We start from the raw sequence: 27,147 nt of genomic DNA, 5'->3' as shown, positions 1-27,147 counted from the left end.
GGTTTCCTTGGGTGAGGTGCCTCCTCAACGGTCTGTCCTCCACAGGGTCTCTTCAGGGTCTTTTCCTCTTCAAGACTGCAACATATCCTGAATAGTATTGAATACACAGGGGCATATTATCAAGGGCCTTATCTTTGCTTTTTTGGCTTTAAATCTGCTCAGCTCCTAAGTAACTCTGACATAGAAAGTCACACGGAAATGGGGAACAAATTGTCTCCTGCACTTTGGGACTAACAGACTTATTCCCCAGTGATAACATTCAATGAAACCTCAGGAAAATAGTACATTTACTGCATTAAATGTGCTTACTTCAGTCACTTACAACTGCAGAAATAAAATGAGTTTCCTTTCCAAATAAATTCCTCCTGTTGGTGGCAACTGTTGAGTTCTGGTCTGACGTAATTCCATCCATCATTCCAAAAGAAAGGGACACTCTCCATACAAACGGTTTTAAATTAGTCCAAGGCAAAGAAAACGAAATTCAGTATAACAACTTAAAGGTGAAGAATGAGAACATGTGCCCCAATCACAGGAGACAACCATACTTGGGCCCGAATCTCACAGGAACGTTTCTGAAGGATCTTTAATGATTTCAATTAAAGATGGAGAGAGTTGAGTCTGGAACTATTCCCCTGCAAAAGTAGAGTCACAATCTGAAGAAAATCCCTGGGTCTAAATTGCAATAAACAGGGCAAAGCTAAAATACTACCATTTAGCAGATTCCTGCAAATTGTTTCATGGAATATCGCAGAAAAAAATCCAGAAAAATTAGCCCTGATACTGGAAAACTCCCCGTTGATTGCAATGTTGCAAGAAGCATGGTCTTTAGACTCTTTTATTCGAAAGGATGACTGTGTTGGTCATTGCTGCAGAGGCTTCAAGGAGGGGTTACTCAAGGGGAGACTTTGCAATTCTCCTACAGGAAGAAATCCATTGGGACCTTTTAAGTGATCGAGCGATCTCTCCTGAATGTGTCAACATCAAGTGCCGGAAGGAAAGCTCGGAGCTCATCTAGGACTGGTTAATTTGTAATATGTACATGCCACCTGACCCCTTACGATTTCATTTTGGAAAAATCCTTCGAGAGAATAGGCTCACTTGTTGAATCTGGGGTGCTCGCTCCGACAGCGATAGCGGGGTCTTCAATGGAAACATGGTGAATGCACTTCAGGCTAACTGGGGGACCTCGCAGAGTTGGCAGCTCCCTCCATCCCAATCCCATCATTTCCAACCGAGATAAGGGCAGATACAAGAGGGAAACTCTTTTGTCCTGGAGTAATCTTAAACGGGCGAGTAGAAAGAGATATTCCTGCTGCATTCACTAGAATAGGTGCTTGTAGTTAGGTCATCTGCAGTATGCCTCTCTTTGCGAAAGTGCATTCATTATACATACAACGTAAAGCAACCCAGCATTCCTGACGTTGGGAATTGAAATTATAACGAAATCTACCCCCGATGGACTTTAAGCTCTTTGAATGGTCTGGCCGATGTAAACCAGAAATAAACTGGAACTCCAAAGCAATCAATAAAACAAACACTGCAATCTCATCTTCATTTTTAGATCTTTCAAATGAAGAAGTTGATCCTATCTCTAAATATGAAGACACAGCTTGCTCAGTTGTGGCTGCCCTGCAGGAATACACAAAAGGCAAGATAAAGGCAAAGCCACCCCAAATGAAAGAGTACACATCATCTCTCATCGTATTTAAACTGTTTGGTCAGAATCCAGTTTGAAATCTTCTCTACTCTAAGACAAAAAGAAATAAGAAAGTTGAAAAAAATCTGCCAACGGAAAAAAGAGAAATCTAATCAAGAGCAAAAAGATAAAAACTGGAAACGGAAAAATAGTAAGGCATTCTGGACTATTGTGGCTCAGCTAATGGGGATAAAGAAATGTACACAAGCATTGCAAGTCTCCTCATATGGCTGAGAAAAACATTTTCCCAACCTGTATAAACCAAACTCAAAGCACTTGAAGTTACAGGGCCGACAGCCTCACAGGAAGGACCAACTAAATGAGCACATCTTAGCCCAAACGTCTTCACAGTTTGCCCTCGTCATAAAAGCAAAACACACAAGATGATGGATGGAATGCTGCACAATGTCAAAACATTCACCCCCAGTCACAGATCTGGATTTAATCCATCGTTATTTTGCTCACCAAGCCACCTCAGTTCAGACATGGCCATATGCAAATCATTCTTTACCCTGTGCCTCATGGGAACTGTCCAGTCCGAACTGCCAAGCCATGTCTTTCCTGGACTGGAATCAAGCATCCTAGGACCGGTTTCTGGCTATCAGCCGTCTTCAGCCAGGATAGCTTGACTCCAGTGGCCTAATGAGCACGGGACCCACGTCTGGGCATACCCTTCCCACATAGGGTGAATAGCAAAACACACAAGATGATGGATGGAATGTTGCACAATGGCAAAACATTCCCCCCAGTCACAGATCTGGGTTTAATCCATCGTTATTTTCCTCACCAAGCCATCCCAATTCAGACATGGCCATATGCAAATCATCCTTGACCCTGTGCCTCATTTGAACAATCCAGCCTGAACTGCCAAGCCATGTCTTCCCTAAACCGGAATCAAGCATCCTAGGACCGTCTTCACCCTATGTGGGAAGGGTATGCCCAGACGTGGTTCCCTTGCTCACTAAGCCACTGGAGTCAAGCTATCCTGGCTGATGACCTCTGATAGCCAGAAACCGGTCCTAGTATGCTCGATTCCGGTAGAAACAAAGCATGCATGATTGACTGAGTGAGACGGTTATCTGTTGTTTTCACGATTCTGAGATTGTTCTGACTCTAAGGGAAACAAAGTTGTCATGTTTACGTTGAGCCAGGATGGGTGGTCGTTCTTTCAGGCATCTGGCTCCTAAGCACTGGAACGAACTACCGCTTGACCTCCGAATGGAACCTTCAGAAACCAGATTCCGCGCTAAGCTTAAAACTCACCTGTTTCCAGTCATCTAATTCACTCTCTTCTCTCTGACCCTGGCTTCGTTTCTCTCTAACTTCTGCCTCTTGAGATATAGGAGCATTCTAGCGCAGGGACACACTATTCTTTGTGTAGCCAGGCGCTCTAGAAAGGGCTTTATTATTATTATTATTATTATTATTATTATTATTATTATTATTATTATTGTCAGAAGCTAATCCCTTCTTGTTCATTCAAAAATTTTCTGGTGACCTTTGGGTTAGATGGCACACACAAGTAATTAAGTTTAATGTACTCGATAGAGACATACTGACCTCAGTCCTATGTCAAAACTATAGTGTATATTATTCCAATGCGCAGAGCCTATCAGGGATATAGGAACTACACCACACTGAGCTAAGATGTTATCCAGTACTCCCCACACTCCTAAACTGTGCAGTCTAGACTGTTCCAGGTTACCTAAAGCTGTAAAAATGGACTGAGTGTTGAGGATTTTTTAATGTAATTAATTATTAAGTACTCTCTTCATGTACTAATTTTTAAAGGGATGTCGAAGAAGTGTTGGTAAGAAATAGGTACTGGTGCTGAGGACTGGAAAATACTGGCACAAATTAGGCACTTCTCTAGTCTGTTGTTTCTCTAGGCATTAGAAGGGTATTGTGTGGGAGCCGCTACCAAAGGGAAACATGTCTGAATTTCTTTTGACACGGGTGACCTGATATGCTCATGACGTCAGCAAACTGGGTGTTGGATGAACAAAGCCAGTTTGCCATTCAAAATCAAAGAGTTTGCAACTTCAAATTAATGTTTTGGTGCCTACCAATCCCTTTTGAGATTTGTTAAAGACATTTTAAGTAACAAATTTGGTTTCTGGATGTCCGCCAAATCTTAACTAGGGAGGGGCTTAAAACAGTGTTCCCTAATAATTGTTGTGTTAAATGTAAAATACATTGGCTTATAAAGTGCATACTACCAGAAAGGTTTCAAAGCGCTACCCAGCTCCTCAGCACAGGATAGACAAGCCAGACTTACTAATCAAAGAGAAGATGAGAACAGCCCCGTTTTTAGATGCATCCAAAAAACTCAAAAGATTTGGAGGATCCCAGCAAGTGTGGCAGATCACACCTGAGCTTAGGGCAGATAAACCACATTAACAGCCACCTTGACAAGATAATTGCCTGCTGGCTTGGTCGAAGTGTACGACTTGGAAAGTACCCAGCTACCAACTGTTGGGACTGGCAATTTCTGGTTGACTGAGGCAGGGCCCTAGCCCGGCAGAACCTGCCACTCTTGTCAGGGGTGGGTAATTGCACACACACTGTATAACCTGTGCTCACCCTTGGCATTGAGCAGTCAGGCTTATCGCAGAGGCAATGTGTAAAGAATTGGTACAGTCAGCACACACTCATTATGAATACACTGAGCACCACAAAAGAGACTTCCCAAGGGATGCATGCAAAACAATGTTTGTACTCAAGTCAACGTATACTTTATTTGTCCACTAAAATCCATAAAAGCAAACATTTAAAAGGAAGTCATTTGATAAGAGATACAATGAATACAAGATCCCACATGAACAAGAAAAAATGCAAGTCAAGCAGGTCAATAGGCTAAGACCAACAGTACAGACTAGAAAAAAATAAACTAACTGCCATAATACACATAAAATACAACAGGTAAAGTGCAAAAGTAATAAGACGGTAATTCGATAGATAGAATAGAGGGTTTGTATTCATCATGAACATTAATACAACATGAACATTATGTATTTCTGAGCATAAATCCCACTTGGAAATATCACTAGCAGTACTAGGCTCAAACTTGTTTATTGACGTTAGTAGTGTGCACACCTGGAAAAGATCCTACTTTACCCCCAGTACCCTTATGCGGTGCACAGCGTTGTCAGAACTAGGCCCTGCCTGGCAATTCTTACAATGCAATACTACAAAGATCACAACGATATAAGGAATGTGTACACACAGATAATTAAAACACCTTTAAGCAGCACCGTGGGCCAAGGCTGCATGGGTAAAACACAATGCCAAGCATAGTATTCTTTTGGCAAGGAATTAACATGTAAAGCAACACCACCAGGCAATGCAATCGATACCAGGCAGTCCTCATCCATAACTCTCACATCCTCACTCAGCACCGACACGGAGTGCCACTGATATTAACAGGATGATTGATAGAACAATGCAGAACCCCTGGCCCAGGCCTTTCTTCACCCTTCCAATCACCCTGACTACCCTACACCCATGGTTAAAGATAAACAAACCTCCCTCTGATACAAGGCCAATCGCGGCCGGAGTCACACTTATTCAGGATCCGAGAGGAGACGGTGAGGGTACATAGCAGGACTAATTAGGAGGCAGTAGACAAATGAGGTTTGAACACTACTCTTTAAGTTCTTCCACAGGATGCTCAGCAGAAGCGGGACTAGGGCGATAGTCATTCAAGCAAAGGATTCCACAATTTACCTTCTGGAACCAGCCCAGTTCTGCAAAGCACAGAGGGGTCACACAGTCTCTTGTCCCGGTTGCGATCACTCTCACCACCCAAGACTGATCCAGGCAATACCTCCTGGCACATCAGGAGACAGGTGAAGAGAGGGCAGTTGGTCAGCCACACCTTAGGCAAAAAAGCAACAAGCGATGAATGGGAAATGAACAACGGCAGCCTCTTAGTAGAAGATGGCACCCCATCAGACACACGTCAATCAAAGTAGCACCCAGGCAATCTGGGCACAATGTCTAGTGTGCATTGATTCAAGTCACACCAGACAATTCCAGTCACACACAATGATGAGTCGCAAATTCCATACCTCTCTGGAAATAAAGTGCTATGTCTGGTGCGTGTTCCTAGGGGTTGCATCAGACTACCTTGGCCAAACTAATGTTGCAGGGATTCCGCACTAATACAGAACTATGTGCAGGAATATTGGACCTTGATATATAGGGTTAAGTCATCCTACCACCTTAGTACCCACGTGCTCAGGACAGACTAGTTATAGCGTCTCACTTGCTCTTTTACTCTCTCACAGAGAAGCAAATCAGTAGACACCCCAGAACACAACACTCCCAGATCTCCCAGGAATCGCGGTAACAAGACATACCCTTTCGCTTGCACACTTGGACGTGTCACACAATAAGATCTGACAGAGACACAAAACAATTTAAAATATTTATTTTAACTATTGTGCCCTAACATGCAGTATACGTGCCACAGCAAGCAGGAAAATGCATTGTACAAATACAGTCAGCATAGCAGCTAGTCCATATATCATGAAGGGGGATGTCATCATAGAGAGACAATAGAGGAAAGACTATATTGCCTAAGCTCCCTCCACTTGCTAAGAAGAAGTATTAATATATAATAGAAGGGCTTTTTTTCAGCAGACCCCATACCTATAGATGGTTGATCGAGATCATATCTGTTGTCTCGCTCTTCTCCCTGGAACGGTCCCTCTCCAAATGTGTGCCACCTATTCGTGTACCTCACTAAGAACCAAAGTATGTTGTCCAAACAACAGCTACATCAGAATTTTTTGTCTAAGGTTTGCGGCCTGGCCAGAACGAAATAACAAAGAGCACTGTTGTTCGACCTTGCACATAATGTTGAGTCAAAATCCCAGGAAAATGCAGAGAGTGAGCACAGTGATGATTTTTCATGTGGAAGCAGTCATTAAATTTATTGCAAAAATAAAGACATGTAGTAACTTGCACAAAGGAGCAGGCAAGCTGTCACATGCTCATGCTAAGTTAGTGAAAAACGAAATATCCCTTTGGGCCACGTGACACACACGCACAAGTTTCGAAGTATTGCACGAGGTAGAAAGAGGCACTACTATAGGTGCGCCCTCACATCCGAGTGTTGCAACATGTGATTTGAACACCACATGCAATGAGCATGCAGTAGTGTCCTACAAAACAGATGCGGCACGATTGACCGGTTGCAGTATGCAGGGTCCTGCAACTGGTTAATCCGCTCAGTGCCAGCAAGATACTAATGCGTACTGAGGTCTCCAATAATGCAAGGACATGCCTCTTAGATGCGGGAAATCCTTTTGGGGCTCCACACTGGGCAATACAGTCACCAGGCTCAATTCTTAGTTCCATTATCATGACCAGTTCAGCTCAAGCAGACAATATGGGCACTTAAGAGAACACCACTTTCCAGATGTCACAAGTAGATGATGTGGGTCCATCGCAGGAGGCCTTTATATCCCTGAGACCACCACAAGAGAACAGAGGGCAACAAAACAAGCCCTTCTGTAGCATTCTTCAGAGTGCCACACAGCAACGGGTTGTCAGCCCGAGCCAGGCACTATTCAGGAAGGGTGCACACTCCCTTATAATGGTAATAATCCTCCTTGTGCACAACAGATTCTGATGACAGTGTGCACCACTCAATTACAGGATCTCTTGCCCTATGTCCCACCAGTGCATCTCTACCATCATTCAGTATCGCACCAGTGGTTATATTGTAGGGTCTGGACTGCAACCGCCACGCCATCATGAGTTTATCCATGGACCGCCAAACTCATAATCAGCCACAAAGTTTAAAAATCATAACAAATCAATCTGTTACTAAAGCACTTTTCAATCCCTTTGACAAACATCAGATCAAATTACATTAAACAAAACCGGCACCATCTTTTTTTTGTAAAGAATAGTCTTTAACTCATATTATTGGTTTAAGAGCCCCCTCCTATCCAACCAGACTCCTAAGGTCATTGATTTTACCATTTTTGGTGGAAGAAAATTGCATAGACAACTTTCCTTTCTTAATGCCACCTGTCCTCGCTTTTATCACATCCAGCACTTTGGAGCAGTATATATAGACACATGCAAGTCAAATAATACCCATCTCTCAGTCTGTGTGTATGGATGATTGGATGCCAGGTGGTCTATACTTATGAGTACCGCAAGGTTTGAGTTCATGTGTGCGAGATTGTCTACTAGTCTGTGCACATGGGTTCTTTGCCTGTATAGTTGTATTTATGTATCATCTAAATATATCCTAATGTGTGATATTGTACTTAACAAATACACACAACAAATATATGTGTGTATGTTGTTTGTCTGCCTCTGCCAATGTATTACATCAACATCAAGCATATTGGTTTTGCCAAAGCTTGTTTTACTTTATTGCTTGGACTTGTTAGTGTCAGGAATTTGGCAACTTCACTGCAACTTCACTGCAAAGACCAAACTTCCACTGTCAGGTGGCTTCAGCATACAAACAGTATTCTAGAGAGGGAATATATGTCCTTCTGGAGATGAATGAAAACCACAAGTACAAATGTTTGTGTCTATGTATGTGGCATTGTTCAGCGAAAACGTGTCCAAAAGCCAGCTGTGAGGGGGTTGGAGCTGTAATGTAAGAGATTGATTCTAGGTGAAGGTGCTGGGTTATGGTAAGGGTGTCCAATTTGATGCTTTATGATGATCTTTACAAAAGTGTCTCTTCAACTTTTCACCACACTGAAGGGTGATGTGATCCTAGTGAGGGGTTGTTGGTGGTCATTAATAATCAGAAAACACCCCAAGGATCTTGTAAATTAGATTATATATATTCAAACAATCCACCAGCATGAAGAGACTATAACTGTAGCCCTTTTGGGCACACAGTATAGATGAGCTGGCTTTTTAGGTGCAAGTAAACAACTTACTAGAGGTATCAGCATGCACGCTTGGACAGTCTTTACAGAGTTAGAGATTCATAGCAGTATATTTGTGCATAGTACTGTGTTTCTTAAAAAAATATTTTTATTGAGAGTGCATAGGAATTCCAAACATACAACACTGTCAAATATAATTGCACGTTCCAAAATATTGCAGAGTAAAATCAAGACAATAATATGGGGCAGTAAAAAATCACATTGGAATAAAATGCAAAGTGCTAAATGCCACATAATAGGCATATGTATGCTCTATCGATCTACACTGTCAACCAGATACAATATGAATTGGAGTACATAAGTAGGACAGTTAAAGATCACAAAAGATAAACTGCAAAGTGCAAAATTATGAATCTATAAGGAAACAACAACGATTTCTCTACCAGCCTAATACTGTATAAATCAGTAGCGATTTTGTAAATCCGTTGAGAATCTCAATAGACGAAAGTACAAAGTGTATAATAATAAATATTTAGAAAATAACCAAAACCCTGCATTCGATCAATAATCCAAATTCAATATATTTCCAGCTAGTCTTCCCCTTAGTAGTAGTGATCAAGCAATTAGTCAAAATCTCTAGGCTTTCGCTCTCCATGCATGGACGGTAGGTACCTTCTCAGTTCTCCAGGATTGTAAGATTAAGGATCTTGCTACCAATGCTGCGATATAAAGGCATTCTTCTTGTGTAGAGGTAGCAGGAGAGCAACCCAGAACTGCAATAGATGCATCAATCGAAATGGAGGGGTCCAATATGGATCTAAGATAGATATCAATTTCCTCCCACAAGCTGCTAATTTTTGAACTTCCCAAAAAATATGCTTCCAAGTGCTGCTACCCTCTTCTGCACAATCTTCTGTCTTCAATTTGTGGGCAATTCTTATGAAGAAAGGAGGGTGTCCTATAAATCAACCATAAGAAATAATATTGCATGCGCTTAAAATTTGCACCTCTGAATATAGCTGCATTAAATATAATGATTCTATTCCAGGTTGATTTAGAGACCTGCATAACTTCCCTTTTCCTCCATCTATACTTGACTTTTTCATATAATAAAAGAGGCTTGTTTTCATCAAAGATTTTAACCCAAGCACTAATCTTCAGTTGTACCGGGGTATCCAAAGCTTCATTTATACTTGTTCTAAGGCTCATTTTTTTTATATCAAGTTTTTCCAACATGAGTTTTAATCTAATGAATGACCATTTCAGTATTGTATTAGAGTGTAAAAGCCCCACTTCAATCTCTAACCATGGTTTCCAGCAGTTGCCTGTGATGAACTCCCGGATCTGCACATAACTGTTTTCTTCCAACAACCTTAAAATACTGCACTCTAAAATGTATCTTTCCCCCGTAAATAAATATATATATATATATATATATACATGAAAATGCACGGATGGCGTGCTTCCGCCGCTTGTACAGCGGGCGTTCGACAGGGTCGCCAAACCCTCAATCTATCCAAGTCCTGGTTACTCAATCCTTGCAGGAAAAAACCAGAGTCGAAGCTCAATTTAATTTCGAGTGCTCAAAGATTTATTTTGGCATGAAAAAACAACCCTACGCGTTTCGAGGTACGCCTACCTCTTGCTCACGGGTATATATATATATGGGACAGCCTAGTCGAATTGTTAAATCTTTGAAAACTGTAGTATGCTAAAAGTTGAGATGTTTGCTTAGGTACCCATTGAAGGATCTTATAACATACTTTCTTAGGGTACTTAGTTATTCTTGTGGGATCAGTAATATTACATTCCCTTAAAATCTATTTCATATAAAAATGATCTGCCTCTTAGCGAGAAGTTTTGTAAAAATGTTGTAGTCGGCATTTAAGAGACTTATAGGACTGTAAAAATTCACATTCTCACTGTCTGTATCCTTTTTTAAAATGCTGACCACTACTGCTGTACGAGAGGATAACGGCGGATCACCCCCTTGTAATAGATAGTTTTCAAGTTTTTAAAAATTCTGTTTTAAGATTTGAAGCAAATCTTTAAAAAAAAATTGCAGGAAAGCCATCCTCCCCAGTAGCTTTAAAGTTAGGCAAGGAACTTATAATTGAATATAGTTCTTCCTTCGAAAAATCATCCAATAATTCCTCTTTAAATTTATTGTCCAAAACGGAAATTGGTAACTCCCGTAAAAAATAGTGAATAGCTTCCGAGGATACTTGATAGTTTGACTGGTAAATGTCCTTATAATGTTAAAGGAAGGTCTTACCTATGTGTTACGCACTCTTTAAGCGTGTTTTAGTCGCTTTGTTCCAGATACTCTCAATCCTATTTCGAACCTGTTTCTCTTTTGCCTGCCAGGCTAAAAGTCTTCCTGTATATTCACTATCTTCATAGCCTGTCTGGAGGTAGATCCTACATGCCATATCGACTAACCCATAATAAAATGTGCTCATTCTTATTTTTGCTTTTAATACTTCTTGCCTAGTGTTTGGGCCCCTATTCCTAAAATACTCTTGATTTGCAAAGGCAAGCCTTTTTTTGATCGCCATTCTCTCTCCTTTTTAACCCCTTATTGCAGAATATCCTTTAAGGTGATTATGCCTCTTAATGTAGCGTTAAATCCGTCCCATATTACATTGATTGGGGCAGAGTCTTTATTTATATGAATAAAACACTTATCACCTCATCCATTTCTGTGAACCATTGTTCATCTGCTAAATTAAGTTTGTTGGAATACTACCTTCTTGATACGCCTTCGTCCGTACTCCCTACAGCAAATTTTATTTTAATTAAGGTGTGGTCTGAGAAGGCATTTAAAATGTATTCATATTTACTAACTATAATGTTATGTGAAGTCAGGAAGAAATCTAGCCTTAATTCTGAATCATATTTGCTGAATAGCAAGAGTACCCAATTTTTACTTGATTATTGAGACGCCAATTATCTATGATATCTAAATTGGATTTACAACTAGACAGAGCGATAGAGACTTGTGGTTTGTTTTGTTTACGTTCTATCTTTGTTGAATCAACAGAGGGTTCCTTAAAAAATTAAAATCACCTCCCCATGTAATCTGTCCAGGTATACCCTTGCTTTAATTGTAAAATAGGGAGTGGGTCATCTATCACTGGTGCATAAATTGTAGCCAGTATAAGATTCACCTGGTTTATTTTCCCGTGGAGGATTGTCCATCTTCCACCCGGGTCTGAGTGGGATACTTCAACATGAAATTGAACCTGCTTACCTAAAAAGATGCCAACACCCATCTGGGCTGTACATGAAACAGATGAGCAGTAGAAGTCCGCCCCATCTCATAAGGTTGGAAAATGTGTCTCTTGGATAAAGATCACATCAGGATGATGTCCTTTGAACCAGCTTTCTACTGCATAGGCTGTATGTCTATTATTTCAACCATTAGCGTTAAAAGCCAGAATTGTCATTTTAATCCTATTCATATTAGGTACTCAAAATAACAAGAAATTATTTGTAAGATCCTAAAGTAATACTGCAGAATCTTAAGGATAATAAAGGGTACATATCTTTCCACAACATTTCTCTTCCTAATAGCAATAGACAGGCTGAACTACAAACTAAAGTGCAAATTGTTCAGAGTGTGCAAAATACGCATTTAGGCAGCAGCTCTTGATAGCGACCAAAATGTATCTTTCTAACAGCAATATCAGAATTTTTTTTTAAAGTTTTTGATTTCAGCAGTGGAAAATGATCTCATTATTATTGCTGCATTTAAGATTTTTTCCTTAATTCTGTAGTCTGAAGAATTAATTAACATTTTGCGTGGATATTGGGCTGTGCAGGAACTCTATGGGCTCTGGGCTTTGGTAATTGTAAGATCTCCTTGTAGCTCTGGTATTACCTTCCTCAGTAAAGACTCAGTCCATTTTACCATTTCCGCATTCTCCGGTATTCTTGAATCTTTGACTCCATCTGACGCTTATCAATCAAACTATCAATCAAGGCATTTATAGAGCGTTCTACTCACCCGTAACGGTCTCAAGGCACTGAGGGAGAGGGGGTAGCTGCTACTGCTCTAACAGTCAGGTCTTGAGTAGCCTCTTGAAGGTCAGGAGGTCTTCGGTCTGCCGTAGGAGGTTGGGGAGGTCCATCCAGTACTTGGCGGCGAGGTAGGAGAACGATCTGCCGCCGGTGGTTGTTCTTCGGATGCGGGGGATGGAGGTGAGGGCGGCGGAGCGGTGCTGTTGGTTCGGGTTGTAGAAGGTGAGTCTTTTGTTGAGGTATGTTGGTCCGGTGTTGTGGAGTGCCTTGTGTGCGTGGGTGATGAGTTTGAAGGTGATCCTCTTGTTGACGGGAAGCCAGAGCAGGTCTCTCAGGTGGGGTGTGACGTGGCTGTGGCAAGGAATGTCAAGGATCAGGCGTGCAGAGGCGTTCTGTATGCGTTGCAGTCTTGTCAGCAGTTTGGCCAGGGCTCCCACATAGAGGTTGTTTCTGTAGTCCAGCCTGCTACTGACGAGAGCCTGGGTGACAAATCTTCTTGTGTTGGTGGGGATCCACCTGAAGATCTTTCGGAGCATGCAGAGGGTGATGAAGCAGGAGGATGAGACAGCGTTGACTTGCTTGGACATGGAGAGGGTTGAGTCGAGGATAACTCCCAGGTTGCATGTGTGGTCGGTGGGTGTTGTGGCTGAACTCAGGGCAGTTGGCCACCAGGAGTCGTCCCATGCTGAGGGGGTGGAGCCGAGGATGAGGACCTCCATCTTGTCTGAGTTCAGTTTCAGGCAGCTGTTCTTCATCCACTCAGCGGCGCTTTCAGTCGCTCGTGGAGATTGGTTTTGGCGGTGTAAGGGTCTTTAGTGAGGGAGATGATCAGCTTTGTGTCCTAGGCGTGGGAGATGATGTTGAGGTCTTGAAGTCTGGCGATGCGGGCGAGAGAGGCCATGTAAATGTAGAACAGGGTTCGGCTGAGGGATGATCATTGGGGTACGTCGCAGATGATCTTGGAGGCTTCGGATCGTAAGGGGGTATTTGGACGCTCTGCGTTCTGTTGGAGAGGAAGGAGAAGCTCCATTCCATTGCTTTGCCGCAGATTCGTGCGTCGTGGAGGCGGGTGTGTAGGGTGTGGTGGCAGACGGTGTCAAAAGCAGTTGAGAAATCCAGGAGGATGAGGGCCATGGTATCGCCATTGTTCAGCAGGGCCCTGATATCATCGGTGGCGGCGGTGAGGGCTGTTTCAGCACTGTAGTTGCTGCGGAAGCCGGACTGGGATGGGTCCAGGATGTTGTTCTCTTCGAGGTAGTGGATCAGTTGTTTGTTGATAGTCTTCTCAATGTCCTTCACTGGGAACGGGAGCAGGGATATGGGCCGGAAGTTCTTGAGGTCCCTCGGGTCTGCCTTGAGTTTTTTGGGCAGGGTGTTGATTTTGGCGTACTTCCAGCTCCCCTGAAAGGTCCCGGATGTTGATGGCCTTGCGGCGGTGGGGTGCGATGGAGGCACTGGCTTTGTTGAAGATGTGGTGGGGCAGTGGTCGGACGGGGAGCCGGAGTGGATGGTGCTCATGATTTTGATGGTGACATCATCGTTGATGTTAGTCCATGTGAGCAGTGGATCCCTGTGGGTGGTGACCGTGGGGTCCCGGGGTTGTTGGCTGCCGTGGCGGTCTGGTTGTTGAAGCTGTTGTGGATGTCTGCGATATTGCGGTGGAAGAAGAAGGCGAGTGTGTTGCACTGGTCTTGAAAAGGTAGGATATCATTGGTGTTGGAGCTGGGGTTGGAGAGTTTCTTCACAATGTTGAAGACCTCTTTGCTGTTGTGAGCGTTGTTGTCGCGGCGGTCCTTAAATGAGGTATTTTTGGCGGTTCTGATGAGGTGATGATGTTTGAGTAAGGCATCCTTGTGGGTTGCTAGGTTCTCTGGTGGCTGTTGGTGGCACCTCTTTTTCTCCAGTTTTCGGCAGTGTTGCTTTGAGGTCTTGAGTTCCACAGTGAAACAGATGGTGTTCCTGTTGGTTTGTCTGTTGGAGGGATTTGTGACCGGTGCGAGGGTGTTGGCGCAGTGGGTGATCCAGCATCGGAGGCTTTTGGCGGCGGTGTCAGGGTTGGTGGGGTCTGTGGGAGGGCTCTGGGTGAGGGTGGTAGTGAGCTTGTCTTTGGTGACTTTGCTCCAGCAGCGGCGGGGGATCTGTTGAATGCGGTGGTGCATAGTGGGTTTCCGGAAGGTGAAGTGGGTGTAGCAATGGTCGGTCTAGTAAAGTTTGGAGGTATGGCTGAAGGAGATGTGGGTGCTTGCGGACAAGATAGGGTCCAGCGTGTGGCCGGCAGAGTGGGTGGGTGTTGTCACGAGCTGTCTGAGTCTGAGGTTGGTGAGGATGTCGATCCGGGTGGATTAGTTTGTGTCATTGTTGTCCTCGAGGTGGAAGTTGAGGTCTCCTAGGAGGATGTAGTCCGTGGATGCGAGGGTGTGCGAGATGTAAATGCTGAACTGTGGTCAGGGTCCGGGGGTCTGTAGATCAGGGTTTCTCTGAGGATGGTGTTGGGGTCGGTGTGGATCTGAAAGTACAGGTGTTCGGTGGTGTTGAGGGTGTCGCTGGAGTTGGTCGAGACTTTGAGGGTGGACTTTTGGACGATGGCAATTTTCCTCTCCGATCCCATTGGCGCGGTCTCTGCGGGTGATCTTGTAGCCATCCGGGATGGCTATGGAAATGTTGGGTGCCGAGGAGTCGTTCAGCCAGGTCTCTGTCAGGAATGCGATGTCTGCGGAGGACGTGTCGAGCAGGTCCCAGATTTCGACAGCGTGTTTGTGTGCAGAGCGGGTGTTCAGGAGAATGCATAGGAGGTGGTTGCGTCCTGTCCTGGTGGGTGGATTGGATGCTGGTGAATGTGCAGCTCAGTCAGAAGAAGGGTCCTTGGGTGCTCCTCGGGTGGCCGGAAGCAGGTGTGTGCTCGTCAGGTGTTGAGTATGTGGAGGGTGCTGGCATCATAGTAGATTTGAGTGTTGTGGCTTTCGGGGGGCCAGGGGTTCTGGCGCTGGGCACGGTCCAGGCGATTACCTGTGCCTTAGACGAGCCTTAAGAAGGGGAGGTGGGAGGGGGAGCAGCTGGAAAGGTGGATTGGATGAATGGGTGAGTGGGGGCGGGATCATGGGACGCAGCGGCACGAAAACGGGAGGGGGGTGACGGCAAAGGGAACAGAAGGCAAAAGGCACAGCAAGTGGGGAAAGCAAAAGACGATCATAGGAAAACAAAAAAGCAATACAGTGCAGAGGCAAAAAATGATCACAGAAAAACAAATAAGCAATACAGGTCAAAGGCAAAAAACGATCACAGAACAACAAATAAGCAATACAGGGCAGAAGCAGATACAGTGCAGATACTAGACGCAAATACCTATGGCCTACCACTGGCCACCAGGGTTGAGGCGCAGGTGGTAGCTTGCAGGTGGAGGCGGGCTCTAACTCCTTCAACAGCAGTGGCGGCTGGGCACAAACACAGGTGGAGCTACGTGGTGTGGGGAGCAACCTGCCTGGAGACAGGGTCAAGGGCAAGGCTTATTCTTATTCAATATATGAAGATCCTTTTGCATTGCAGTGATGTGATCTTCCAGGGCCGAGACATGAGTCTTCATTTCTATGATCCTTTTAGGTATATTGCATAGATTTTCCTCAAGCTTAGTCAGCCTATCATGCAACTGTGAAATTTTGAGTGCTTGTGAAACTTTTTTTTTTTCAAAAACTTTATTGAGGAATTACAAGTCAGGTATAGTACACTGTGCAACAGATATACGCAAATCGACACGTTGGAAGCCAAGTCAATTATATATAAACAAATCAGCTGTTCCTTACAGTAGACATTGAGATATAAAGACATACTACAAAGACATCAAGAATTCAGGAGACCCTTCGCACAGGGGGGACACCAGCCCCACTCCATTGTTAAAGATGAGAGACACAGGACTGGGCCTAATACGAGAGAGGGAAAGACAGTTACCGGACGGCACCGGCGGCCGCCGTGGGCGATGAGCCAGCAGGGATTGCGGGAGAGGCGGGGTTGCTGGGAGAGGAACGGGACTGGGGGTAAGTCACCAGAGGGCCCCAGATATCCACTTTTCGGGACCTAGTGGGCATTAAGTCCCAAAACTCCGATAATAGAGTCTGACACCAAGAGGCGTCTTCCAGCCAACTGTTAACCCTGGAGCAGGGCAATGACCCCAGCACATGGCCACCATATGCCGGATCAAGTCCAGCAGCATCGCAATCAGGCGGCAGGAAGCATCTGGACAAAATTATTTAAAACCAAGTAGGCACAGGGTGGGGTCAGGGGACACTGTAGTGCTAGTAATGGCCGAGACTGTGGAGCACACGCCTTGCCACAATTCGGAGACCCTGGGGCACAACCATGCCAGATGTGTGAAATCAGCCACAGGGGCATCGCAGAGCATACAGGTGTCATTAGGTATGAGCTCATGGAGCAGAGCAGGGGTGCGATATATCCTATGCAGGAACTTAAAGTGTATCAGAGGGAGTCAGTAATTAGGTGATAGCTTCTTCATCTGGTTGCAGCAGTAGAGCCAGACAGCCTGCGCAATGTCAATGCCAAGATCTGACACCCACGCCTCTTGTGCGCAGTCTGTGAAAATGGAGGTAGACATTAGTGTGAGAGTGTATAATTTGGTGACTAATTTATGTGGGGATGGGGATGCGTTCACAAAGTCGAAGGCAGGCACAGTGGGAGGTGGCTGGGGTAATTTGGAATGCAATGTCCGACAGATGGAACACAGCAGGTAGAAAAGTAGCATGTCCAGCGGACCTGATGAATCTGGGAAGGGGTAAAAATCATCTCCTGGGTAAAGGTACGCAACCCTCCGTAAACCCAAACACGTCACATGCTTAGACATGCCAGAAGTGTGAAGCAGGGGCAAGTTAGGGTGGTTCACTATTGGCACAGCGTTTGCCGATATTAAGGGGAGATTGGAGAGCCGGCGAAGACCGGACTAGGCCAAGCGGAACGTCTCAACTGTATCCACCTTCACCCAACGTCACACCGCCAGCACAAACATCGCTGTAGACAGAGGCCAGGGGGAGGCTATATCCGCTTCAATGGCAACATGAGGCTGGAAGGGGGTGGGATGAATCCAAAAGTGCAGAAAGCTGGCCTGTGCACATGTGGCTTATATCTTAATATATGGTGCATCCACACCACCGGCAGACATGGGGACAGTAAGAATATCATATGCCACCCTTGGCTGTTTACCGGCCCAGACGAGGGAAATGATTAAGGAGCAAAGTTTACGAAAAAAATGAGTGGTGAGAGGGATCGGGGCATTCAGAAGCAAGTAGAGGAATATTTGCATGACCACCATCTTGGCGATTGCGATACGGACAGCCAGAGACAATGGGAGTGGACCCCATATGGAGATCTTGGATTCCAACCAATCTACAGTGCAGCCAAAGTTTGATCTTCACAGTTCATCCAAGACCCTACTCAGCCAGATGCCTAAATAGTGCCTGGGGCCAGAAGCCCACACATAACCGGAAATCATGTGTGAACACAGAAGGGGCTCCAATTTACTTGTATTCCAGAATGACCGCCAAAGTGTATGATTTCCCTGACCAAGGGGCTAAAGTTGTCCTGGGGGTAGCGGACATACAACATTACGTCGTCTGCATACATGGAGACGATAAGGGAGCGGGCCGAAAAGCCTATTCCCCTATGAGTGTGGTGCTGCCGGAGCCTAGCAGCCAGAGGTTCCATTGCGATGGCAAAAAGCACAGGCGATAGTGGACATCCCTGCTGGGTGCCGCGATTGATGCTAATGGGGTCGGTAATCTGACCGTTAATGCATAAGCAGGCTGATGGGGTGGTATAAAGGAGCATAATCTTTCATATAAATATTTTGCTGAAGCCCATACGGGGTAAAAGGTAGAACAGAAAGGGCCACTCCAAGGTATTGAACGACTTTGTCCAGCAGATCAGCCACTGAGGGAAGGTTGGGATTGATTTGGTGCAGAACTGAGAAGATTGTGCACAGGTTATGCGAGGTTTCTCTGCCGGGAATGAAGCTGGATTGGCCTGGGAGAGCAATGAGTGGCATGAGGAGCAAAAGGCGGGAGGCGATCAGTTTGTCAAAGATTTTGTTGTCAATGTTAATTAAAGAAAGGGGGCGGTAGGAATCGCGATGGTCAGCGGGCTTGTCGGGTTTAAGAAGCAAAGTAATCAGAGCCTCACGAAGAGACTGCAGGAAGAGGCCATTGTCAAAAGATTCATTATACATAGCCGCCAAGTGCGGCTCTAGGAGGTCTGCATACATTTTGTATAATGAGACCGGGAGGCCATCAAGACACGGAGCCTTGTCCCCAGGTAGACCACTGATGGCTGCGAGTATTTCCTCCCTAGTGATTGGTATATCTGAAAATTCCTGGTGGTAGTCCTCGAGCCAGACCAACAAAATGGAATCGAAGTATTGATCAAATTTAATTTGGATGTCTGCTCAAACAACCATGTCCCGAAAGGCGTTTGGTGGGAGATGCCAAGTGAAAGCACGCTGCGTGGAATGGGGAAGACGAAGGTGGATCTGGACCGGCGCATGGCCAGAGAAGGTACGTGCCATATGTGTTGCATCGGTGGGCCAGAGCAGGACATGAGGGAAGGTCAGCCAGAACTCAATGCACGACTAGCAGCCCCTCGCGCAGGTCATACAGGTGCCCTCTCAGGCATTGGGTCAGAGGTGGCACCAGACGTGGTAAAGGGAGTTATCAATTAGGATGGAAAGGAGGGCTGTGGTGGCGCATGGATGGGACACATGGGAACCAGACCTATCTAGCAATGCCAATAAGGTGACTTTAAAATCCCCACACCAGACTAATGCAGGAGGGCCACAGGAGGAGATGAGGTGCCATATATGATTGAAGAAATCCGGGTCGTCAGAGTTGGGACCATAGACCCCGGTGAGTGTCATGGGCTGGGCAAATAGTGAACCATGGAGAATGAGATACCTGCCCTCAGGATCTATGAATGTTTGGGCAGTGTGCCAGGGAAGACCCCAGCATATTAGAACAGAAACACCCCAAGCATAGGAAGAGTAGGTAAAAGAGTGTATTTCACCCCAGTAACTCGCCTGGATTCAGGAGAGGGAGCTGGGCATTAGGTGCGTCTCCTGTAAAAAGCATATGTCAACCCGTTGCCTCTGTAAATGCAAGTGAATCAGCCTTGCCATGCTGTGGTTGTTTAGGCCATGGACATTCCAAGTCCAACAAACGGTGTCAGACATGAGGAGGTGGCAACAAGTGTGAAGCGATGCAGCGGAGGTAGGGAGCACTGCGGGTAGAAGGCCTCACGATGGCAGCTGGAAGGACCTCATGGGAGGGTCTCTCAAGCCCCCCCAGTGGTGGAAAGGAAACTTAAATACAGGGCTCGTTGGTATGTGGAGATGATGCAACATGCACCAGGATCCCACAAAAGCAGCAGGCATGCGGGAGATAGAGCCAAAGGAACAGCGCAGTCGTGGATCATGGATAACATTTGACTTGAGGCAACAGAAATAATTAGCATAGTGCAATGTCGGAGTCATGACATGTGAGAACTGTACCAAACAAACAAACAGCGGCATAGTACAGCCGCACCCCCAATAGTAAAGAGGGAAAAACCAACCCGGACAACCCCCCACCCCAACCCAACCCTACCACCCCCAATCAAGAAAAAACCCACCAACCCCGCACCCACTCTAACCACCCAATTAGGCTGAGAAGTCGACCCACCCCATCCCAGGGACTGGGAGGGGAAAGAACAGCAGTAGCATTGGGAATCATCCCATAGGGGCATGGCAGGGCTAGGCGAACACCCCCGCAAAACAACAGGGTGGCCAAGCTTAGGTAGTATTCTGTGTGAGAAGTTAGCCCGATATGCAGTGTTCACTATTCTAGTGACCACTATGCATCGGTCCAAACGACCCTTATGGTTATTGGTTGTAAGTCACCCTGCGTCCGCAGGCACCATCTAAGAACTCTGCGGTTTGCTGCAAGTCCTTCCTCAGGAATCCAACGACCCAGCTCGACGAGAACTGGCTTCCCTGGCACCTCTGACCTCTACCCACATCGTAAGCTCAGCTGAGATCTGTGGGTGCGACGAGACCTCGAGGGACCGGCCATCATCAAAACCTGCACGCTTTCTTAACCAGCACGACCACCGAAGGAATCCTCTGGTGAGTGCTCTGGGGTCCGAGAAGCCCCGACCCTGAGCAGCTCCAGCACCGAAGTGCAGCCTCCCAGCATCTCCACGATCTGCGTGGGGCCCTTCTGCTTTGCAGTTCAACACGTTGTCCGATCACTAGCCGCTGGCTTGTGACTCTTTGACGACGAACGACAATCAACGTTGCTGGTCTGGTTGCTCCAGACTAGCCTTTTGCTCCTTTTTACGGGAGGAGCACCCCGGACCTTCCTGGTCCACTCAAGACACCATTTTAGGCCCACCACGTTGCCCTGAAATCTGCCAAGGCTTGTTGCCCCAATCCTGGGCCCAGCGACGCCGACAACATCAACCTTCGTGGGACAGCTCGCACCTCCATCCTGGTCGCCGACAACGCCTCATGATCCGTGAGACTGCAGAGCCTAGCGTCGCCCACTCACCTAGTCGAGGTGACGATCATCCGGTACCCTCCTGGTACCCTCTGACTACTGGCTAGTAGTACGAACTTGGTCCCCTCTGCTTTCAGGTGTCATCCATCTCTGATCCAGGCTTGGATCTCTACGAACTTTTCTCCACTGGTCGCCGGCCAGCAACTCCTTCCTTCCGGCTCCTGGCTCGTCAGCGAAGACCCCCGACGCCTGTAAGACTTGTGCAGCCGCAGCCCTTGTGGCTAGGTAACTTCGGCATTTCGGTGCCCGCATAGCCTCCTTACTTAAGGGTCCCGAGTCCCTCGCTTCCAACTTGCCTTATCGGGTCCGCCCGAGACCACTAGACTTTCCGTGCCCTCGGGCACTTGTATTAATTGTGCACTTGAAGTATTTTCCTAAGAGTTTTGTTCTGTGCTTGGTACCCTGTCCTCATAAAGAGTCCAGGGCTGTTGTGATTCTAATAAATACACTGTTTATTTTCATAACACTTGTGTGGTGTCCTTTCACTGGGTGTTCAAGGGGTATGTGATGGTATAACAGCTGGCTTAACATGCCCTCTAGAGTTTAGCCCTAAGACTGCTCGTATCCACGCTCCTAGGATAGCTGGTCTAAGGTTGACTTACAACCAATCACCATAAGGGTCGTTTGGACCGATGCATAGTGGTCACTAGAATAGTGAACACTGCATATCGGGCCAACTTCTCACATTGGTGAGCAGGGGTTGGGATTGGAGCTTGCTGTTGTTTTACCACGCATATCCTAAGAATATCTTGTGAAAGATCGCATAAGTACTCCAGGTACATATAACTTAGCTTAGAATACTCTGAGTTCTACTGAACCAGCTGTTGTAGCTCCTCAAGGCTTAGCACACCTTGGCTACAACTCTTAGCAAGGGATCAGTAGGTAAACATATAGTGTAGGTAAGTGCATCACTTACACCACACTAGAAGCAGCATGTCCGACAAAGGAGGAAACTCTCCCCTTGTGTCAGTCGACCTTCCACAGGTCACGTCCAGATATGCTGCACTTAGCTTCCAAGAGTTGCATCAGCACCTTGTCGACTCGGATCTGACCTCTCCCCAAGAATTGGGAAAGAAGGCAGACAGATGGGTCAGAACAAGGGTTAAGCAAAACCAGGGCCAGAACCAGGGTGGTCAGAAGAAAGCAGACCAGAAGGGTAAAGATTCGAAAGGGGAACAAAATGACCAGAAGTCTTCGACAGGTCCCCAACAACCCAAAGAGGGGGGGGTCAGGCTTCCCAGAAAAAGAAGAATCAAGAAGGCCAATCGAAAAGGTGGTGCCAATACTGTACAAGTAAAACTCACTGGTTTAGTGAGTGCACCAAGAAAGGAGGGCAGACTCCTGCTACTGCAGCCCCTAAGGCACCTGTGCCACCTAGTACCGCCAGCAGTAGTAGTGCGCCTCCCAAGGGACTAGTTGGGTTAACCTTGGGTTCTGAGGGGTGTGACAACTTAGTTGGCACACTCACTCAAGCTGTCCTTGTCTGTACAGGGGATGTGGATATATCCCCTGACGTCAGTCCCAATACTTTGGGCAAATACCGACAGACGCCTTTGATCAATGGAAGAATGGCTCAGGCCTATAGGGACACTTGTGCCAGTGTCACCATGGTGACGCCTAACTTTGTGGGCCCTGGACAGATCATGCCAGGTACAGATTTCCTAGTGACCAATGCCAGCATCGTCACTACCAGTCTAAGGGGTTGATTAGGATGGCGGACGGAAACTTGCTCCGTCCGCCGAGGAAGGTGGCAAGATACTCCGGACCTGCCCGCGGAAAAACCGCATTAGCGATTAGGATCAAATGTGACCGAAACGCCGACCGCGGCGGACGGAGCACAACAATCCCCGTCCGCGGCGGTCGAAGTACACCTGAGTCCGCGGCATGCGGACCGAACCTACAAAACACCTACCGCCGCGTACGCACATGACCAGGAGAACAACAACCTCCCCCGCGATACCTGCGTACTTTCCGTGTCCGCAATTAGGATAACTCCGCAAGTACCCCGGTAGCCACCGCGATCCACGTCCGCGGTGGTAGCAATGCTATGAGAAACGGTGCACCACAGCGGAAGTCCAACATCCCTACAGTCAAACCAATGGCATACATACCGACAGAATCCATCACCAAACACAGCAAAATGGACGTCCACCCACCTGACACATCTAAACCAAACACAAGACACAATTACCCACCCCCAAGAACTGCATAGACCACACCTGACAACACACCCACCTATCACCTGACTGCCAATCAACATTCACACAGGGCCAACACACAGACTATAAATTAACTCCCACCCACTCCCGAAATCCTCTGCATCACAGCATAGCTGCCAGCAGGAGACAACACTTGGCCAACAGCAAACAATTTAATTCATACACATAACCCACACCCAAACACACCCTGCACACAAACACCCACCACACCATACCCAAACACCACACACCAGCACCTCCGAAATCCACACATACACACACCCCGAGCACCATGGCACCCAAGAAGAATCCAAAATTCACCGACACCGAGCTCAGGGTAATGGTGGATGAGATCATTCGTGTGGAACCCACATCTTTGGATCCCTCGTGCAGCAGACGAGAATAGCTCGGAAGAACAGCCTGTGGGACCGGATCGTCACCAGGGTCAATACCTCCGGGACCGTCCCGAGGACCAAGCCTGACATCCAGAGGCGGTGGCACGACCTTAAGACCCGGGTAAAGTCCATTAGAGCCAGGAACTTCCTCAGGGCCAACCACACAGGCGGTGGAACCGCCCCGGAGCCACTACCATACACCGAGTGGGAGGAGAAGGTGCTGGCCATCCTGCACCCAGAGACCCTCGATGGACTTCCTGATGGAGAAGAGGCTGGTAAGTACCAGCCAAGCACCACAAACACAATAACACGGTGTGCCTCACACAACTCTGAAGACACATCCCACATACCCCAGCCTTGCATGCAGTCCACATACTCACCAACCTCTAAAGCACTCCTACAGGCCCCCATGTCCATAGAGAGGGTGGTGGTGGGTGTGTGGGGTGTGTGATGGGTCACTAGTCCCACTCCCAACAGGCCCCCATGTCCATAGAGAGGGTGGTGGTGGGTGGGTGGGGTGTGTGAGGGGTCACTAGTCCCACTCCCAACAGGCCCCCATGTCCATAGAGAGGGTGGTGGTGGCTGGGTGGGGTGTGTGAGGGGTCACTAGTCCTACTTCCAACAGGCCCCCATGTCCATAGAGAGGGTGGTGGTGGTGGTGGGTGGGGTGTGTGCCAATGCCGACTGAATGGCAAACATAAATAAATGTACACGTATAGGCAACATGACTCATCCTCACATTATTGTTTTGCAGGGGATCCAAATCTGACTGCTGCAATTGACACCAGGCCTCCAGCATCCCCACACTCTGACCATTCAGGGGACGAGTGTCCAGCCACCTCCGGGGCAGAGGATGGTGCCGGATCAAGCAGCCAGCCAGGGACCTCTGGCGCGCAGGTCACACCTGCACCTACAACAACAACGGGCTCTGGCATCACGACAACACCGGCTACTGTGACCTGCACAGCTGCCTCCACCACCACCACCTCCACCACCACTACTACCACCACTTCTGCCCCTGCCACCCTGCCCAACCCACCGGCCAACGCTGGGGCAGCGCCATCCCAGCCACGCAGGGAGACAGTGAGGCTAAGCACCAATGCAAGGGCAGATCCTGCAGGCAGGAGCACGGCGGAAAGAAGGCCTGATGACACTACACTGAATGCTGTGCAACAGTGTCTTGAAGCACTAGTCCGGGTGGAGGCGGGCTATGCACGTGGCCAGGCACATGCAGACCGGGCCCACCAGGACTTTGTGGACAACACCGCGATGTTGGGGGCCATCGAGAGGCGGCTTGGCCAACTCGTTGATATTTTCAGCACCACGGCATCCGCCAACACCCCCCCCCCCCCTCAAACAACGGCACCGGCCACAACACCGCCACCGCCATCTGCGCCCCTGGCGGCGGATGTGGTACCGGATCAGCCTGCGCCCCCAGCTGACTCCGTCCCGACACAAAGACGAAGGGGCCATCCGAGGCAGGAAGTGGGCGAGAGCAGTGTCGGAGCTCATGGCACACGCTCCAAGAGGAGCCGACCTTGACTCATTGGAGTACCTGAGCCTCCGATCCATCCTGGCAACTATCCGGTCCCACCTGGCACAGGCCTGCTGCACTAGGCACACACCACCCTATGTGGTGTCTGCACGGACATCTCATCTTGCATTACCTTGGACTGTCACTCCCCCACCCCTTCACTCCTTTGTAAATATGCACCTACACCTATGCACAATCTGTAAATAAATACCACTTACTCACTCAATGATGTGTTGCCTCCATGTTTATTCACATGATTGCATCAGAAACAGACGTAACCAGGTTCAGGGATCCAACAGGTACAGAATCATGCCGCAAAGGGAGTGACCTAGGGAAACATAGAAATCGCAAACAGACGTTAGGAAACAGCATCACACTCATCCCAACTCACTGCAGTGCAACTTACAACAAACCACACACATCACTACACGAATGGATGACACGACACACATCATGGAGAAGTGCATGTACCCATGAATGAAGACACACACACACATGCATACATCACATAACAAAACACATAGATGATGCACAACACAATGACACAAGGGCAGCATACCTACACAGGGCATACACAAGCAGCACAAGAGGGGCACACTCATAATCAAGGGAAGTAGCGTTCAATGAGCTGGCGCCTCTGGTCCACACCTTCCTCCTCACCACTATCATCAGTCGACATGGGTGGGTCGGGAGGGCGAGGAACTTGCTGTTCATCTGGGTCCAAGATCAGTTCAATGTTATTTCGCACAGCCAGGTTGTGGAGCATGCAGCAGGCTATCACAATCTTGCATACTTTGCCTGGTGCGTAAGGCAGGGCCCCTCCAGTCTTATCCAGGCACCGAAACCTAGACTTAAGCAGGCCAAATGTTCGTTCCACCACTCGACGTGTCCTACCATGGGCATCGTTGTATCGCATTTCTCCTGCTGTGGTGGGATTGCGAATTGGACTTAGAAGCCAAGGCCTGTTTGGGTAAGCCGAGTCGCCTGTGTATGTGGAAATTAGAGAGAGAGAGAAACATCACTACCTGAACATGTGGCCACACCAAGCCACCCAGATATCACTCCAGTCACCACAGCATACTCACCAACAAGCCAGGCTTGTGCCGGACGCAGATTTGCCATCAGTTGGGGGACAATGCTGCTCCGCATGATGTGGGCGTCATGTGCTGAGCCAGGAAATCTTGCACACACATGTGAGATAATGTTGTCGGCCTGGCACACCACCTGCACGTTAAGGGAGTGGAAGTGCTTCCGATTCCGAAACACCTGCTCACGTGCCCGTGGCGGAATGATGGCAATATGCGTGCCATCAATTGAACCCACAACGTGTGGTATGCGACCCAGTGCATAAAAGTCTGCTTTGACCGCTGCCAACTCTGCCGCCTGTGGAAAATGTATGTAGTCATTCTTGTAGAGCATCATGGCTCTCAGTACATCCCTAAGTACCGTGCTGAACATGGCCTGTGACATTCCCCCGGCATGTCCTATAGTGTACTGGAATGTGCCTGTTGCAAAGAAATGGAGTGACGCCATCACCTTTTGGGTGGGTGAAATTGAGCCTGGATAAGTTCTCCGCGGCTGCAGGTGAGGAGACAACTTGTTCACAAGCTCCAGCAATCGACGTCGATCAAGCCTGAATTTCCGGATCACCTCCTCGTCCACCATATCCTCCAGCACAGTGTATGGGCGATGGACATTTTGAGCCCTCCTGTGTGGGAGTACATGGAATGGTAGTCAATTCACATACAACGCATGTCTGTGCAACTCACTCACATGTCACCGCACTCTATCCAACATGTAATAGGCAGTGTACAATTTGCATATGTGTGACACCTCTGATTGTCACA

General features: G+C 47.3%; 1 protein-coding gene across 1 annotated transcript in view; it reads right to left on the bottom strand.

Annotated features, from left to right (window-relative positions):
* Positions 1-27,147, bottom strand: part of LOC147718189 (vomeronasal type-2 receptor 26-like) — an 84,384-nt gene that overhangs the window by 33,101 nt on the left and 24,136 nt on the right. Inside the window, exon 3 of the mRNA XM_086966634.1 lies at positions 5,423-5,573. Within this exon, the coding sequence (XP_086822760.1) occupies positions 5,423-5,573 (151 nt within the window). The remainder of the gene's footprint in view (positions 1-5,422; positions 5,574-27,147) is intronic.

The sequence above is a fragment of the Lissotriton vulgaris genome, chromosome 4_1 (genome assembly GCF_964263255.1).
Source record: "Lissotriton vulgaris chromosome 4_1, aLisVul1.2, whole genome shotgun sequence".
NCBI lineage: Eukaryota > Metazoa > Chordata > Amphibia > Caudata > Salamandridae > Lissotriton > Lissotriton vulgaris.
This window is presented reverse-complemented; position numbering and strand designations above follow the sequence as displayed.